The sequence below is a fragment of the Artibeus jamaicensis genome, unplaced genomic scaffold (genome assembly GCF_021234435.1).
Source record: "Artibeus jamaicensis isolate MK-2021 breed Jamaican fruit bat unplaced genomic scaffold, CSHL_Jam_final contig_944, whole genome shotgun sequence".
Lineage (NCBI taxonomy): Eukaryota > Metazoa > Chordata > Mammalia > Chiroptera > Phyllostomidae > Artibeus > Artibeus jamaicensis.
The window spans coordinates 1,167,997-1,183,921 of NW_026522020.1; the positions used below are offsets into that span (position 1 = coordinate 1,167,997).

Here is a 15,925-nt window from a genome sequence, read left to right on the forward strand (position 1 = left end):
TTGCTCACTGGCATTTCACTAGGACCGTCAATGCCATGCTGAGTGGTGTTGGTGAGAGCGAACAGCCTTGTCTTTTTCCTGATCCAGTGGAACACTAATGTTTCTTTTCCCATTGAGTTTGACATTAAGATTTTTATACGGGCTTTTAATCAAGTTGAGGATGTTCATTTGCTGATGGTTTTAATCATGAATGGATTTTGAATTTATCATATGCCTTTTCTGCATCTATCGAGAGTATTGTAGTATTTTTCTCATTGTTTGCTAATATGATGAATTATATTGACCGGCTTTTAATGTTGGACAAAGTTCGAACTACTTGGTCATGATGTATTATCCTTTTTATATATTGCTAAATTCTTTTTGCTAATATTTTATAAGAATTTTAAGTCTGTGGGTCTTAAAATTTAAAATCTTATTAACGAAGGATATTGATCTCATTAATTCTTTGTCTGATTTTTTTGTATCAAGGTAATCCTGGCTTCAAGAAACTAGTTAGAAAGTATTTTGTCTTATTCTATATTTGAAAGCCTGTGTAGAATTAGTGTTAATTTTTTCTTAAATACTTGGTAGCATTCATCAGTGAAGCCATCTGGGCCCAGAGTTTTCTTTGTGAGAATGCTTTAAAACCGTGAATTCGGTTTCTTTAATAGACTTAGGGATATTTAGATAATGGTATCTTTCAAGGAGTTTATTAATTTCATTCAAGATGTTGAATTTATTGGTTTAAAGTAATTCATAATTGCTTTCCTATCCTTTTAATGCTTGTAGGATCTATAATGATGTTCCCGCTCTTACTCCTGATATTGGTAATTTGTGTCTTTCCTTATTTTTCTCTTTTTTTTTATCCTCACCTGAGGACATGCTTATTGATTTTAGGGAAACAGGGGAGGGGAGAGAGGGAGAGGGAAAGAAACATCAATGTGAGAGAGAAACTTATGGTTGGTTGCCTCTTGCACATGCCCTGATTAGGGACCAAACTGGCAACTTAGGTATGTGCCCTGAACAGGAATCGAACCCCATGATTTTTGGTTTACAAGACAATACTCCAACCAACTGAACCACTTAGTGTGGAACCTTATTTTTCTTGATCAACCTCACCAGAAATTTATCTATTTTATTTTCTTTTTAAAGAATAAGTTTTTTATTTTATTGGGTTTTTTTGGGTCATTGTTTATTCTTTTTTTTTTCATTAAGAAAATTTTTTTAATTAAATTTTATTTTTTTTATTGATTATGCCATTACAGTTGTTCTATTCCCCCCTTCATTCCCCTCCACCCTCTCCCCGTGTCCCCACCATTACCCCCCCTTTAGTTTATGACCATGTGTCTCAAGTTCTTTAGATTCTATATTTCCCCTAATATTCTTGCCCCCCCATCTATTTTCTATCTACCATCTATGCTACTTATTTTCTGTACCTTCTCCCCCCTTCTCCTTCTCCCACTCCCCTGTTGCTAACCCTCCATGTGATCTTCATTTCTATGGTTCCACTCCTGATCTAGCTGTCCTTTTAGTTTGCTTTTGTTTTAGGTGTGGTTCTTAATAACTGTGAGTTTGCTGTCCTTTCACTGTTCATGTTTTTTTAACTTCTTTTTCTTAGATAAGTTCCTTTAACATTTCATATAGTAAGGGCTTTGTGATGATGAACTCCTTGAATTTGATCTTTTCTGAGAAGCACTTTATCTGTCCTTCCATTCTAAATGAAAGCTTTGCTGGATAGAGTAATCTTGGATGTAGGTCTTTGGATTTCATGACTTGGAATACCTCTTTCCAGCCCCTTCTTGCCTGTAAGGTCTCTTTTGAGAAATCCGCTGACAGTCTGATGGGAACTCCTCTGTAGGTGACTGTCCCCTTATCTCTTGCTGCTTCTAGGATTCTCTCCTTCATTTTAATCTTGGCTAATGTAATGATGATGTGCCTTGGTGTGTTCCTTCTTGGGTCCAACTTCTTTGGGACTCTCTGAGCTTCCTGGATTTCCTAGAAGTCTATTTCCTTTGCCAGATTGGGGAAATTCTCCTTTATTATTTGTTCAAATAAGTTTCCCACTGGTGGCTGTGCCTTTCCCCCTTCTGGTACCCCTGTAATTCGGATGTTGGAGAGGTTAAAGATGTCCTGGAGGTTCCTAAGACTCTCCTCATTTTTTTGAATTCTTGTTTCTTCATATTTTCCTGTTTGCCCATTTTTTTCTTCCTTCTGGTTCACTCCCTTGATTTGAGTCCCAGTTTCCTTTTCATCGCTATTGGTTTCCTGTGCAATTCCATTTATTTCAATTAGTTTCACTTTCATATGTTTCTCTAATTTGTGGCTATAATCAACCAGATCTGTGAGCATCCTGATCACCAGTGTTTTAAACTGTGCGTCTGAGAGTTTTGCTATTTCTTCATCGGTTAGATTTATAGGCTCTGGGGCTTTGAGATCTTCTTGAGCCATTTTTGGTCTGTTCGCGCCCGTTAAGTATGAGGAGCGGAGCCTTGGACTCCTGGGTCGCTGGGTTGTGACTCTGTATGTGGGGGCGTGGTCAGAACGGGAAAGGGCAGCTCCCTCTGCTGTTTTGTACTGCTGGGTGAGGAGCAGAGCCTTAGGTGGTTCACCAGGGCAGGGCCACTCAGGTCGCTGGGTTATGACGCTGTATGAGGAGGCGGGGTCAGAGTGGGGAAATGGTGGCGCCTTCTGCTGCTGCTCGCTGCTGGGGCCTGCTGGGTCCCATCTAACCACCCACTCCCTCGCTGGTCTATCTGCGCACGAATGCACGACCACAGTCAAATCTCGGCCCTGCTCCCTCTCTGGTTCCCCATGGTTGCTCGCTGGGTCGCTCACTAGGTCCACCCGTTGCAACCCTGCGCCTGGGTTCTGCGCACCTGAGTCTGTCTGACCCAGTTTTCCTGTGCAACCCCGTTCCGCCAGCTGCTGGCTTTGCCCCTCTTACCGGTCAGGCTGAAGAATTTGTTGTTATCAGACTTCTGAAAAGTTCAATTTTCTGTGTTCTGGCTGTGTTTTCTGTTGCTAATATTTAGTTGACTCCAAACTTGGTTGTGTGAGAAAGCAAGGCGTCTCCACCTATGCCTCCATCTTGGCGGAAGTCTGTTTATTCATTTTTTATTCATTGATTCTTGTCTCTTTCATTGGGTTGGCCAAAAAGTTTGTTAACGTTTTTTCTGTAAAAGACATTTTTCATTTTCACCAATAATTTTCTTGATTTGGATATTTTGAGTATGTCAGCTGTTTCCCGCTATTGGCTTCTGTTGGGTAGAGGCCAGGGGTGCTGCTTAACATCTTCCAATGCATGAGACAGCCCACAGCACAGAACTATTTGGCCACAATGTCAGTAGTACCAAGAAACTTCACATGCCACTTTTGACATGTTCAGTCAGTCACAGCACCTTCTCCATACACTGCACAAATCTACTTTTGCATTTCAGTTGCATTTTTACCTTCTTGAAATACTAAAGCATATTATACTGAAAATGTTGCATATCTTCTTCCATCATCAATATTAAAATGCACAAAAATGTACCAGTTTTGGTAAGTTTTTAAAAAGTGCATGCTGATAATGACAGCTGTCACAATGCAGTCTAACAAAATTGTTTCAAATGAAGTTAAAGACAACTACATGCTGCAAGAACCATTGTATCTAAAAATGTAATGGCATTTTGACCAACCCAATAGTTTGCTTTTCTCTTTCATTTTTTAAGGAAGAAGCTTAGATCAATGATTTGACACATTTCTTCTTTCTCTAATATGAACGTTTAATGCTGTAAATTTTCCTGAAAACACTGCTTTAGCTGTCTTTCACAAATATTGATGTTATATTTTACTCAGTTCCAATTCTCTTTTTATTTCTTTAATCCATGGGGGGGGTTTGCTTGTTTGGGGTTTTTTGTTGGTTTGTTTTATTTTTGATTTCCAAATATTTGTGGATTTTCCAGGCAGCTGTTTGTGATTTTTTACCTTGCATTTTTTCTGTCTCTGGCTTTTTGATGTGCTTCCTAGGAGATCACTATCTAGGTTTGAGGAGAAGACACTGATCTGAGCCCACGTTGTAGGTGAGGGGGCCACAGGCTGCCAGGGCAGGTGTATGTACTGTATGTATGTGTCAGTGTGGGCTTGGCTCTCTTGGCTGGTGTGTGAGAAATGGGGCCAGTCCTGCTCCCACCCCAGCCATGTTCTCGGGGAATTTGTTAAAGGTCTGTATCCAAGGCAACCATACCCTTCACCACCCCGCCAACGTTGGCGACCAGACATCTGCCTTTACAGAGGAAGCAGAATAATCTTCAAAGAAATTGAATGACCCTAGAGAAGGCCTAATGGCAGACCTAAACTCCTTGCTGGAAGACCTGAGGGTGGATTCCTGGATCACCCTGGTAGACCTGCAGAAAAGAGGAGGTGGCCATCTTCGTTCCCTCAAAATCCTCTACAAAGGCATCCACTTCATATGTCGCATGTCTTATTGGCCGTCTGTATTCAACATATAACTTTAGACCTGCAGTCTGTTTGTGGTAGGCCGGTATTGATGAGAGTGGAGCTGTCAGTTGTGACATACGTATAGAAGATTCCTAGGTAAAGAGTGGGATCTGCCCCCTGGAAGGTGGAACCATGCTATCAATGTTAGAAGTATCCCCTTAAATGCAGTCTTACGTTTAATGGACCAGCACCCTAAATTGTGAATAGAATTTTGCCAAGAAACTGGATTACAAATCATTTTCATCTCAGCACATTTCTGTATTTTGCAACTTCTCTACAGTGAACATATATTACTTTTGAGTTTAAATAAAATATTTTAAAATATTAAGGTAAACATCTATAGAATTACAAAATGAAATCATTGAATCTCATCTAGTGAGCATGACCTAAGGCATGGGCACTATGAAAGTAATGATTGAACAGCAAATTGGGTCCATCAGCGTTGTCTCTAAAGGTGTTTGTGATAGAAAAAATTGACAAAAGCTTTTAACAATGTCAATTTGACTTCCCCACGAAAAACTATTGTGGAAGTCCTAAGGAAAGCTGTCTGGCCCCACTCCCCAGGTCAGAAGTCCTGAAGAAAGGTAAGATTCCACTGTAGCATGGATTTAACAGGAAAAGAGTATCATTGTCTCTTCCGCTGGGCCCCCGCTCGCTGGCAATGGTGCTGCTGCAGGGTCAAGGGCAGGAGGTTTCGAAGACTTTCCCACTCCCCTCAGTTTTAGAGAGGAAATGGACACCTGTCTTCTGTTTACTCCTTGACACACTTATCTCCCTTTCTGTCCTGTCCACAGGCAGCTGGCTAAGAGTCTTGGGCAGGCTGGTGAGATCGAGCCTGAGACAGAAGGGATACTGACAGAGTATGGTGTGGACTTCTCTGATTTCTCTTCGGAAGTTCTAGAATGTCTCCCTCAGAGCTTGCCCTGGACAATACCACCAGAGGAATTCAGCAAGAGAAGAGATTTAAGGTAAATATGTGAAGCTCTTTAAAGACGTGTTTATACCTTTGTGCCTTCTAACTTAACTTTCCTGGGAGCTGGGCTCAGATGTCTCCATTTTTCCATCAGCATTCATGTTCAGTTTAGTTGATAATTAAGTGCTTTGTACCAGAGGTTGTGAAATTATGGCCCACCAGCTCAGTCTAGCCCACTGCCTATTTATGTGCAGCCAGTGAGCTAAGAATTATTTTATATTTTAAGTGGTTGGAAAAAATTAAAACGAGAGTAATCTTCAAGGAAAACTATGTGAAATTTAAACTTCAGCATTCATAAAGTTGCATTGGAACACAGCCATGCTTTATTCAGTTATATATTATCTGTGGGTGTATTTTTACACTATAACAGCGGAGCCGAATTGTTGCAACAAAGACCTGTGTCCTGCAAAGCCTAAGATATTTGCTCTCTGGCCCTTTATAGAAAAAGTGTGCTGACCCTGCTCTAGGCCATCCTGATTTCAAAAGGCATGGTTGCCGCCTTCCTTTTACATTCCCTGCCCTGTAGGTCTGCTCAAGTGAAGACAGTGTTATCTGGTTAGAAGTGCCTTCCTTTAAATGGGCCTCTTCAGGCACAGAGCAAAGGATTCAAGACTCTGTGCTTGGAGCTTCATTTTAAAGCTTTACTTTTAGGTCTGGAATTTGTTGGAAAGTACTTTTGTGGTATTTTTATAACAACATCTTCTTTGAAGATGTTTCTTCATTGTGGGATGTTAGTTCTTTTCTGATATTTCTCTTTAGAATTTGGTTTCAGTACTGGCATTCATTTTGGATGCCACATGGAGATATTTAGAACCAAGAAACTTTTCATACAACCCACTGAGGCCATGGAAGGTTTTTTGCTAAGGTCATCCCGTGTCAAAGTCTTTTCCACCGCACTTGCTCACTCCATGCAGCTGAACTTACGATACCTTCGGCTCTTCCTCCACCGAGTTTGAGTGTCCTCCTTCCGTGCTCCCTGTTGCTATTGTGTCTTTTAGGAATTTGCTGCCTTTTTTTACTTTTCTTGCTGAGGGTAAGCAAGGGAAAGGAGATGACTCTTAGTTCCCTTTCCTAGTTGTTAGTCGGTCTGGTGGAACACGTTGCATTTGAGGTTCTTTAACCGAAACTGCTGCCCTGGCCCTCAGCAGTGGCGGCTGTTCTTGGAACTCCCGCTGGTCTGTTATCTCATTTCAGTGGCCTTGAGAGCATGGCCTATAACCTTACTCTTCGTAAACCTTTGTTTTCTCAGATACAAGTTGAGGGGATTATTTTCTGAGATCTTTTCCTAAATCTAGGAATCTGTAAAAAATTTAATGAGAAAAGGTCATAATGAATGGCTGGACTTTTATTGTTTGAAATGTGTTAGTATAGTTATTCTGTAGTTGCTGTCAACATTTTAAACGTACCTACCCTTTCACCCCAAAACTCCACTTCTGGGAATCCATCCTACTCAAAGAAGTGTACAGGGATCTGTGTTCATTACTGCCTTACGGTAAAGACGCTGCTGCTGCTGCCTGTCAGTGAACACGGTTAAATAACCCGTGTCGTGTCAGTAAGATAGCATTGCCCACGGCTGCAGAAACGGAGCTGGATCCATGTGCGCGGCCCTAAAATGGTAGCAGAGGGAAAGGCAGAGGTTTCAGAGCAGTGTGAATGTGAGCCTATCTTTTATGTAGTCAAATAACAAATCTGTATAATGGTATATGCATATATGTGTACACATTAAAGTATATATGCATTAGAAATTCCTGGGAGGAAAGGAAATCCAGACCTTTCTCTATGGTTTTGACAGTGTATGGACTCAGTAGAGTAGTAGACAATATTATGCTTTTCATTTGATAAATTCCTCTATTATTCAAATTAGTTAAAAATAATTTGTAACTTGTAAAAATTTTAAATGGGACTGTCAGAAAAGAGGGGTGCTCTTCCCTGACTGGTGTGGCTCATTGGTTGGGCATTGTCCCACAGATCTAAGGGTGGCCAGTTCTTCCCCATCAGTGCACGTGCCCGGGTTGTGGGTTCCATCCCCATCCCTGGTTGGGGCATGTGCAAGAGGCATCTGATCAATGGCTCTCGTCTGATTGGTGTTTTTCTCCCTTTCTTTCTCCCCCCTTTCCTCTCTCTTTAAAAAGAAATAAGTAAAATCTTCAAAAAGAGAGAGAGAGAGAAGAGAGATGCTCAGTCACTTCTAGTCTGACTCCTGGCCTGAAGATAAGTAATAAGGCACTTAGCAGTTGTGGAGCCCAGTGTTGTTCTCAGTCCCCCTTCGGGGCAGCTCTCTGCCTTTTTCTTTGGCGAAGGGCTCCTGAGATACAGGGGGCAGATGGGATGCTCTCTGCTGTTAGCATAGTTAGTAAAAGGGATTTTTAAAAATCTCTTTAACCTCCAGGCACTTTCTCTACACCTATTATCTCTTGGGTTATGTTTCTGAAGTTCAGATCTGATTTTCTTTTACTCCTTTGGCCTAAAATCTTTCACTGCTTCCTGATGCCCTAAAGTAATAATCCCTAAATGTGCTGAACATGCATTCCCAGTAATGTATGTCTCTTCATTTTAAAATTATAAGCATACTGGCTATTTTACTAATTTATTATGTGCATTGTAAATTTACATAAAAGTAGAAAAATGAAATAAAATTTTAAATATTTTCATTTTACTTTAAAAAGGTATAGAAAACTTCATATTAATTTTATTTTCAATTAAAGTAACATGACTGAATATTCTTTATTTTTTTAAATTTTGCTTTAACAACTTATGATATGGAAATGAAAAGCTCTGATTATAAGTTCTGTAAATTCGATACTTAGTTTTGCTTTTAGTGATTACCATAACTGAAAAAGATACCTGAACTTACTAGATCACGGTACTCATTTTTTAACCCTGTTCGTTGATTATATTCAGATTCATTTTGCAGTCCAGCTAATTTCTATCTTTCATGTCAGTTCTTGTAGGATAACTGAAAGGTGCTGCATTGTTGGATTTTTTAAAAGATGGGTTCATAATCCTTGGGTATTCTTCACTTGGCATCTTTAACACTAGTTAGAAAATTCTGTTAGGGTGTGTAACTATACGGATACAAGTAGTTTTAAAGTTTATACACTTAGATCATTTTAGGCTCCCAAATTGTATAACATTGGAAACATTTTAAAACATTTATTTTTAAAATTTTATCTTTAAGTACTTGAGTTTTTTGTTCAATTTTTAATGTCTTTTTTTTATTGTTAAAACATTACCTTTACTTTGAGGGGACAGGTTGTGTTTAATTTTGTCCAAATATCTTATCAGTAGTATATGATTGATAGTCATTTGTTTTTACTCCACACCTGACGATATGTTTTTATTGATTTGACTGAGGAAGGTGGGGGAGGGGAGAGATAAAGGGAGAGACAGGCAGACAGACATCGATCAGTTGCTTCCCATGTGTGCCCCGACGGGATTCAAATCCATAACCTTTTGGGATACAAAACAGCACTCCGATCAACTGAGCGACGCAGACAGGACGACAGTCACTGTTTTGAAGTCATAACGTGACTGATTATGAATTCATATTAGGAGAGGAAGATATGTCCTGGTTTTGGTAGTGTTATTATTATTAGTTTAGTTTATCTGTAATGTGTGGATCTTTGCAATAATGTTTTTTAGCCAGTTGCCTACGCTGTAAAGGTTAGTTTAGCAAAACTAGATAATTTCTGGAAATACCCACAGATGGCGGAAAGCGAAGGCACGAACGGGAGTGCCAGCGTCACTGTCTTGGTGGGCTGGGATGCCGACTTTCACCTGCACAGCCCTCTCACCTCCTGACCCACACGCCTGGGGAGGTGCCAGGCTTAATTCATGTGGCCGTATAGTCATGGTCAAATTTTTATTTTTTATAATGAAAAATGTAAAGAGAAGTCCATAGTGTGCTGAAGTATTTGGATTTGATTACCTTTCCCTTCTCTTTAACTGGTCTTGTGATAGATTTATTAATTTTTTCAACTAATGAACATTTACTGAACACCATCCACGGGCAGTGGGGAATCAACAGTGAACAGATGTAGCTGTGGTCTCTGTTCTCGTGGCGCTTGCCATCACTGCAGAAGAGCAGGAACCCAGTGTTGAACAGCAGTCAGGCATGGACTCGAAATGGAGGAGAGAGGAGCTTGGGACAAGGACCTGGGATACAGTGATTTCTTCTCCTCAGGTTCCGTTCAGTCCCTTCACGGGGGCTTCATGCATATTGACTTTCCCAGGGATGTCAGAAAAACTAGGAATGAGTTCCAGAGCACACTATAAACATGTGCTGTGAATAAATTAACACATATTCCACAAATTCCTAAATAAAACCTTCTAATTCTTTTCCCCCTTCTTCTCTCCTGTATACACTTATTTACATAAATTATTATACTCGTATACCTGTATATATCATATGACAAGTAATAAGTTAGTCACTGGAAATACAAAGACAAGTAAGGGCCAGCCTTTATTGTTCAGTACTCTGCTGTTTCTCCTCGGGAGACTCACGCTCAGATGAATTACAGCAGAGTATGTCAAGTGCTGTAATACCTGAACGGGCTGTCAAGGTCGTTGATGCTTGGGGTGACACCTGAGAAATGAGCAGGTATAGAGTGAACGAGAGTGACTGAAGCAGGCTTCATTTTCATAAGCTGTGGCTGCAGGTGACATGTTCCCCAACATGCACAGATCCTCTCATAATACAGCTCACTTCCCTGGGGTTTTGGTAGCTTCTTGACCCCCTCTGCTGAGCCGCCCTGCCGTGGGCTTGCAGTGTTTCTCTGGCTCTCGCTATGCAAGGGCTTCAACATACCCGTTTAGGTTTGGTATTTGAACAATTATATTTGGAACAGAAAAGTTCCATCAATCTTTAAACCTCATAATCCAATTATGTCAGTAAAATTCCAGTTTTTTAGTCCAATGGAATTGGGGTAATATTTTGCAAACTGAAGTTGAGAGAAATAGTGTTTATTTTGAAAAGAAAAATGGTTGGTTAGCAATTTTCAAGAAGGAAGGCTGGTGTGAACTCCTAGGGGCGATCTGGCCCTTCTGATTGGGAGCACCATTCTTCTGGACCTGAAGCCCCAACTCTGGAGAATCCCTGCTTGCATGGCCTAGACCTGCAGCTCTCGTTGGCAGGGCATTTGAGGTGAAAAAAAAAAGCAACACCAATACTGCAAGCCTTTGGGGATCAGGAGAGAATGCACCCAAGGAAACTGCTTAAATGGATTGCACCAGAAGCCCAAGAAACCCCAAGTTTATTTCTGAGGCTGACTCCAATAATTACCAATTTCATCGATACTGTTTTGTTTCCTTTGTTGCTAAACTAGAATAGAAAACCAAAGCTTAAAAGCTCAATTAGAGTAGAAAATGAACACCTAAATATTGGAGGGGGAAAATACCATGCTAAACTAATTTTTATATTTTTCTTATAGTTGGTAAGATTGGGGAAGTTTGGGTCATGTCACTTTTTGGTAAAACTCTGAGTTTCATTGGTGTGGAGGTGGTTTCTATAGATTTTCTACAGGATAACTGCTGGGTATGTTTCTTTACTATTCCCTCAATGAAAAGGAAGCCCAGTGACCTCCACCAGACCATTACAAATGCGAAACTTGGCACTTAAAATTGCTTGCTCTAAATTTTCCAATTGCTTTCTTTTTTTTCCGTTTAATGTCGTTCTGCCAACTAGTGATTTTATTATTATAAACAGGACATTGTATTCACTTTTAAGAAGAAATATGAAGCTGGAGGTAAAATTACAAACTGCAGCTTCTCGGCTGCCAAAATAGAAAACAATGAACTAAAAATACTGAGCACAGAAAGGGTGTTGTGGTAAGAAATATTGAAATATCTTCAGGATGGAACTGTTCCAAATAGACAGAAATTTCCTCTCACTCCAGGTAATACCAACCTTGAAATAGCAACTTGAAAGGAGAGACATATAACACTAACCTCCTTCAGGTCAACCCTTTCGTGGGAAAGCTTTCAAACATAACGAACATTAAATGACTAATAATCTTGCTGTTTATCAGGAAGTCCAATGTGATTCAATTGCCATTTAGAAAAGGATCCTCTGGTAAAGGGTGTGTGGCAGCATAGAAGGGGCACTAAGAAGTTAGTTCTTGCCCTCTCAGGGACTAGCAGGTAACCTTGGGCAAATCAGTTGAACTTGGGAAGACAGAGAAAGAGAAAGCAATTTCATCTCTTGTGGATTTGTTGACCAGGTTAGGATTTTCCAAAAGGTATTGGTAGGTCACAAGTTCTTTGGGATTTTGATAGGTGTTATGGAGAAAAAGAGGCCGAAAGGCATGTATTTTTAGAAAACAGTGGGTTAATAGATTTCTTAGAACTTTTTCTTACGAATCATCTTGTGGAAGTGTAGTGCTCCTTAGAATACACTTTGAAATTGCTCAGCTAGGTATTTCAAAATGTGCTTCAACAGTGTGTGACCCTGTGATTAAGATGTTCCTTCTGAGTTCATGAGAATCCATCTCATTCTTGGTTTAGAAAGAAAATGATATCCCATTGGTGACTATCTGCCACATTTATCTGGCAAATAAATATTGACTGCACCTCACCACTGGCAACACAAGACATCCAAGGATTGTGCTGTAAAGCTCAGGTCCTCCGTTGCCGAGGGAACCCCTCTTTCCTTACCTGGAAGGAAGGAAAATGAAATTGTTCTCACTGAATGGGAAGCTCTCATGTCAGTTAAACTACATGAGCATGAGAATATTATTCCTTTCATGTAAGTCCCAATTCACTGTTCATGAAATTACAAGAGATTCATAGATAGTAATAAAGATTAGTGGGTTCTAAAGTAGATACACAACTGGATATTCATGATTTTAAGTACTTGGGTAGTTTGTCAACCCATAAAATTTGTGTTGACAAATTATACCACTCTTAGAGAAGACAAATATTGAAAGATAGAGATGTCATCTGATCAGGTGGAAAAATGCCTGTTGGCAATGAAGATATTTGAATTTATACCCAGAAATAACTATAGCATTGTGGAAACAGGAAAGATGACTAATTTCTATAAATTCTAAATAAAATGTGTTTGGAAATTATACTGTGATGACATAAAAAGACTTTTTGTGTGGGTTTTCTAGAATTTGGAGTAAATTATTGGGGTATAAAGTAATTAAATGTCAGGGTGGCAGAGTCTTTTTACTTTTTTTATGTTGAGATATTCAAATACCATAAAATTCACCTTTTTTAAGTGTACAATTTAGTAGTTTCTTGTATAGTTTCAAAATTGTGCAACCATTGCCACTAATTCCTGAGCATTTTCATCACCCTCAAAAGCAATCCCATTTGGTCAGCAGTCACTCCCCATTCCCTCTGCCCCAGCTCCTGTTAACAACCAAACTACTTTCTGTCTGTGCAAATTTTCCCTCTTTTGGGTTCAAAAAATAAGTAGCCTTTTGTATCTGACTTCTTTTACTTGGTATAATGCTCTCAAGGTTCATCCATGTTGTAGCATGTGTCATGTATCACTATGGTCCTTTTTATGGCTGAATAGTACTTCATTGCATGGATATAGCACATTTTTAAAAAATATATTTTATTGATTATGCCATTATGGTTGTCCTATTGTTCCCCCCCCCTTTATTCCTCTCTGCCCTACACACCCCCTCCCACACACATTCCCTCCCTTTGGTTCAAGTCCATGGGCCATACATATAAGTTCTTTGGCTTCTACATTTCCTATGCTGTTCTTAATCTCCCCCTGTCTATTTTCTACCTACCATTTATGCTAGTAATTCTCTGTACCTTTTCTCTCTCTCTCCCCCAAGCCAATCCCCTGCTGATAACCGTCCATGTGATCTCCATTTCTGTCATTCTGTGCCTGTTCTAGTTGTTTGCTTAGTTCATTTTTGTTTTTGTTTTTGGTGTGGTTGTTAATAACTGTGAGTTGTCATTTTGCTGTTCATATTTTTTTATCTTCTTTTTCTTAGATAAGTCCCTTTAACATTGCATATAATAAGGGCTTGGTGATGATGAATTCCTTTAACTGGGAAGCACTTTATCTGCCCTTCTATTCTAAATGAAAGCTTTGCTGGAGAGAGTAATCTTGGATATAGGTCCTTGTCTTTCGTGACTTGGAATACTTCTTACCAGCCCCTTCTTGCCTGTAAGGTCTCTTTTGAGAAATCAGCTGACAATCTGATGGGCACATTTTTGTAGGTAACTGTCTCCTTTTCTCTTGCTGCTTTTAAGATTCTCCCCTTATCTTTAATCTTGGCTAATGTAATGATGATGTGCCTTGGTGTGTTCCTCCTTGGGTCCACATTCTTTGGCACTCTCTGAGCTTCCTGGACTTCCTGGAAGTCTATTGCCTTTGCCAGATTGGGGAAGTGCTCCTTTATTATTTGTTCAAATAAGTTTTCAAGTTCTTGCTCTTCCTCTTCTCTTTCTGGTACCCCTATGATTCGGATATTGAAACGTTTAAAGGTGTCCTGGAGGTTCCTAAGCCTCTCCTCATTTTTTTTTTTTTTGTATTCTTTTTTCTTCATTCTGTTCTGGTTGAATGTTTTTTTCTTCCTTCTGGTCTACACTGTTGGTTTGAGTTCCAGTTTCTTTCCTGTGACTGTTGGTTCCCTGTACCTTTTCCTTTATTTCACCTAGCATAGCCTTCACTTTCTCCTCTATTTTGTGACCATACTCAACCATTTCTGTGAGCTTCCTTAATTACCAGTGTTTTGAACTGTGCATCTGATAGGTTGGCTATCTTCATCATTTAGTTGTATTTTTTTCTGGAGCTTTGATCTGTTCTTTCATTTGGGCCATTTTTTTTTTGTCTTGGTGCACCTGTTACATGTTAAGGGGCAGAGACTTAGGTGTTCACCAGGGTAGGGCAACCCACATCACTGTGTTGTGTCGCTGTCCGTGGGGGAGGGGTCTCAGAGGGAACAATGGCGCTTGCTCTGCTCTCTGCTGGTTTTCAGTCACTTCCCCTGATACCTACAATCAAATTGGGCCCTTCTGGTGCTGATTCCTGTGTGGGTGGGTTTGTGTACATTCTAGGACCCTGTGAGTCTCTCCAACGAACTCTTGTGTGAGGCTGGGAGTCTCTCCCGTGCCTCAAACCCCACCGGTTTGAGGGACCCTCAAACAGAAGTTTGAGGTTTTATGTCCCCGTGCTGGAACCCTGGGCGAGTGGTCTGTCTCACTCCCTAGTTCCTCCTGGTTTATCTGTGAGCAAATGTGGAACTGCCCGCACCATAATCCGCCACCTCTCTGGGTCTGCCAGCTGCTGCCTTGCCTGTCCCAGTCCTCCAGCTGCCACCTTGTCATGAGTCCTTTCGGCCTGGCTCTCTGTCTCCACCCCCCTACTGGTCTGGATAAATGATTCTTCTTTAACTCCTTGGTTGTCAGACTTCCATACAATTCAATTTTCTGTCAGTTCTGGTTGGTTTTTGTTTTTAAATTGTTGTTGTCCTCCTTTTGGTTGTGCGAGGAGGCACAGTGTGTCTACCTATGCCTCCATCTTGGCCAGAACTATTCATTGCATGGATATAGCACATTTTATTTATCCATTTATTGACAGATATTTGGTTGTTTCTCACTCTCTGACTGTTATGAGTAATGCTGCTGTGAATATTTGTGAGCAGGTTTTTTTGTAGACATATTTTCAATTCTCTTGTATATATACCTAGTAATGGAATTGCTGGGTCACACAGTCAGTCTCAATTTAACCTTTTGAGTAGCTGTCAAACTGTGTTTTGAAGTAGCTATACTCTTTCTCATTGCCACTAGCAATGTATGAAGTTTGCAAATGCTCCTGACCAACAGCTGTTATCTGTATTTGTGATTATAGCCATCCTTAACGGTGCAGGGTAGTATCTCATTGTGGTTTGGATTTATATTTTCTTAATGACTAATGAAGGATGCTAAACATGTTTTTATGTGCTATTGGCCATTTTATATCTTCTTTCAAGAAATTATCTTTTCAGATTCTTTGCCCTTTTAAAAATTGGATTACCTTTATATTATTGAGTTATTAATAGTTTATATATTCTAGATATCAGTTCTTTATCAGATATGTGATTTGCAAATATTTTCTTCTGCTTGTGGGTTGTCTTTTCAGTTTCTTGATGCTGTTCTTTGAAGCACAAAGGTTTCCAGCTTTGATGAGGTCAAATTTATCTGTGTTTTCTTTGGTTGCCTGTGCTTTTGGGTGTCCCAAGAAAACCGTTGACTAATCCCAGATCACAAAGATTTCAACCTGTTTTATTTTCTGAGCTTTATAATTTTAGCTCTTTCATTTATGTTTATGAACCATTTTTAGTTAAATTTTTTATATGGTATGATGTATAGGTCAAAGTTTCTTATTTTGCACATAGATATACAGTGTCTGAGCACCATAGCAAAAGACTTGTTCAAAAGATGATTGATTCCTTACCCATTGAATTGTCTTGGCACCCTTTTGAAAATCAGTTGGCCATAAATGTTTCTGTTTATTACTGGACTCTCAGTTCTGTTCCATCATTT

General features: G+C 39.8%; 1 protein-coding gene across 5 annotated transcripts in view; it reads left to right on the plus strand.

Annotated features, from left to right (window-relative positions):
• The window catches only part of DIS3L2 (DIS3 like 3'-5' exoribonuclease 2), a 285,589-nt gene that overhangs the window by 118,361 nt on the left and 151,303 nt on the right, over window positions 1-15,925 (plus strand). For all 5 annotated transcript variants that reach the window (XM_053655254.1, XM_053655253.1, XM_053655255.1 and 2 more), the window contains one exon: window positions 5,253-5,426. In XM_053655254.1, the coding sequence (XP_053511229.1) occupies window positions 5,253-5,426 (174 nt within the window). The remainder of the gene's footprint in view (window positions 1-5,252; window positions 5,427-15,925) is intronic.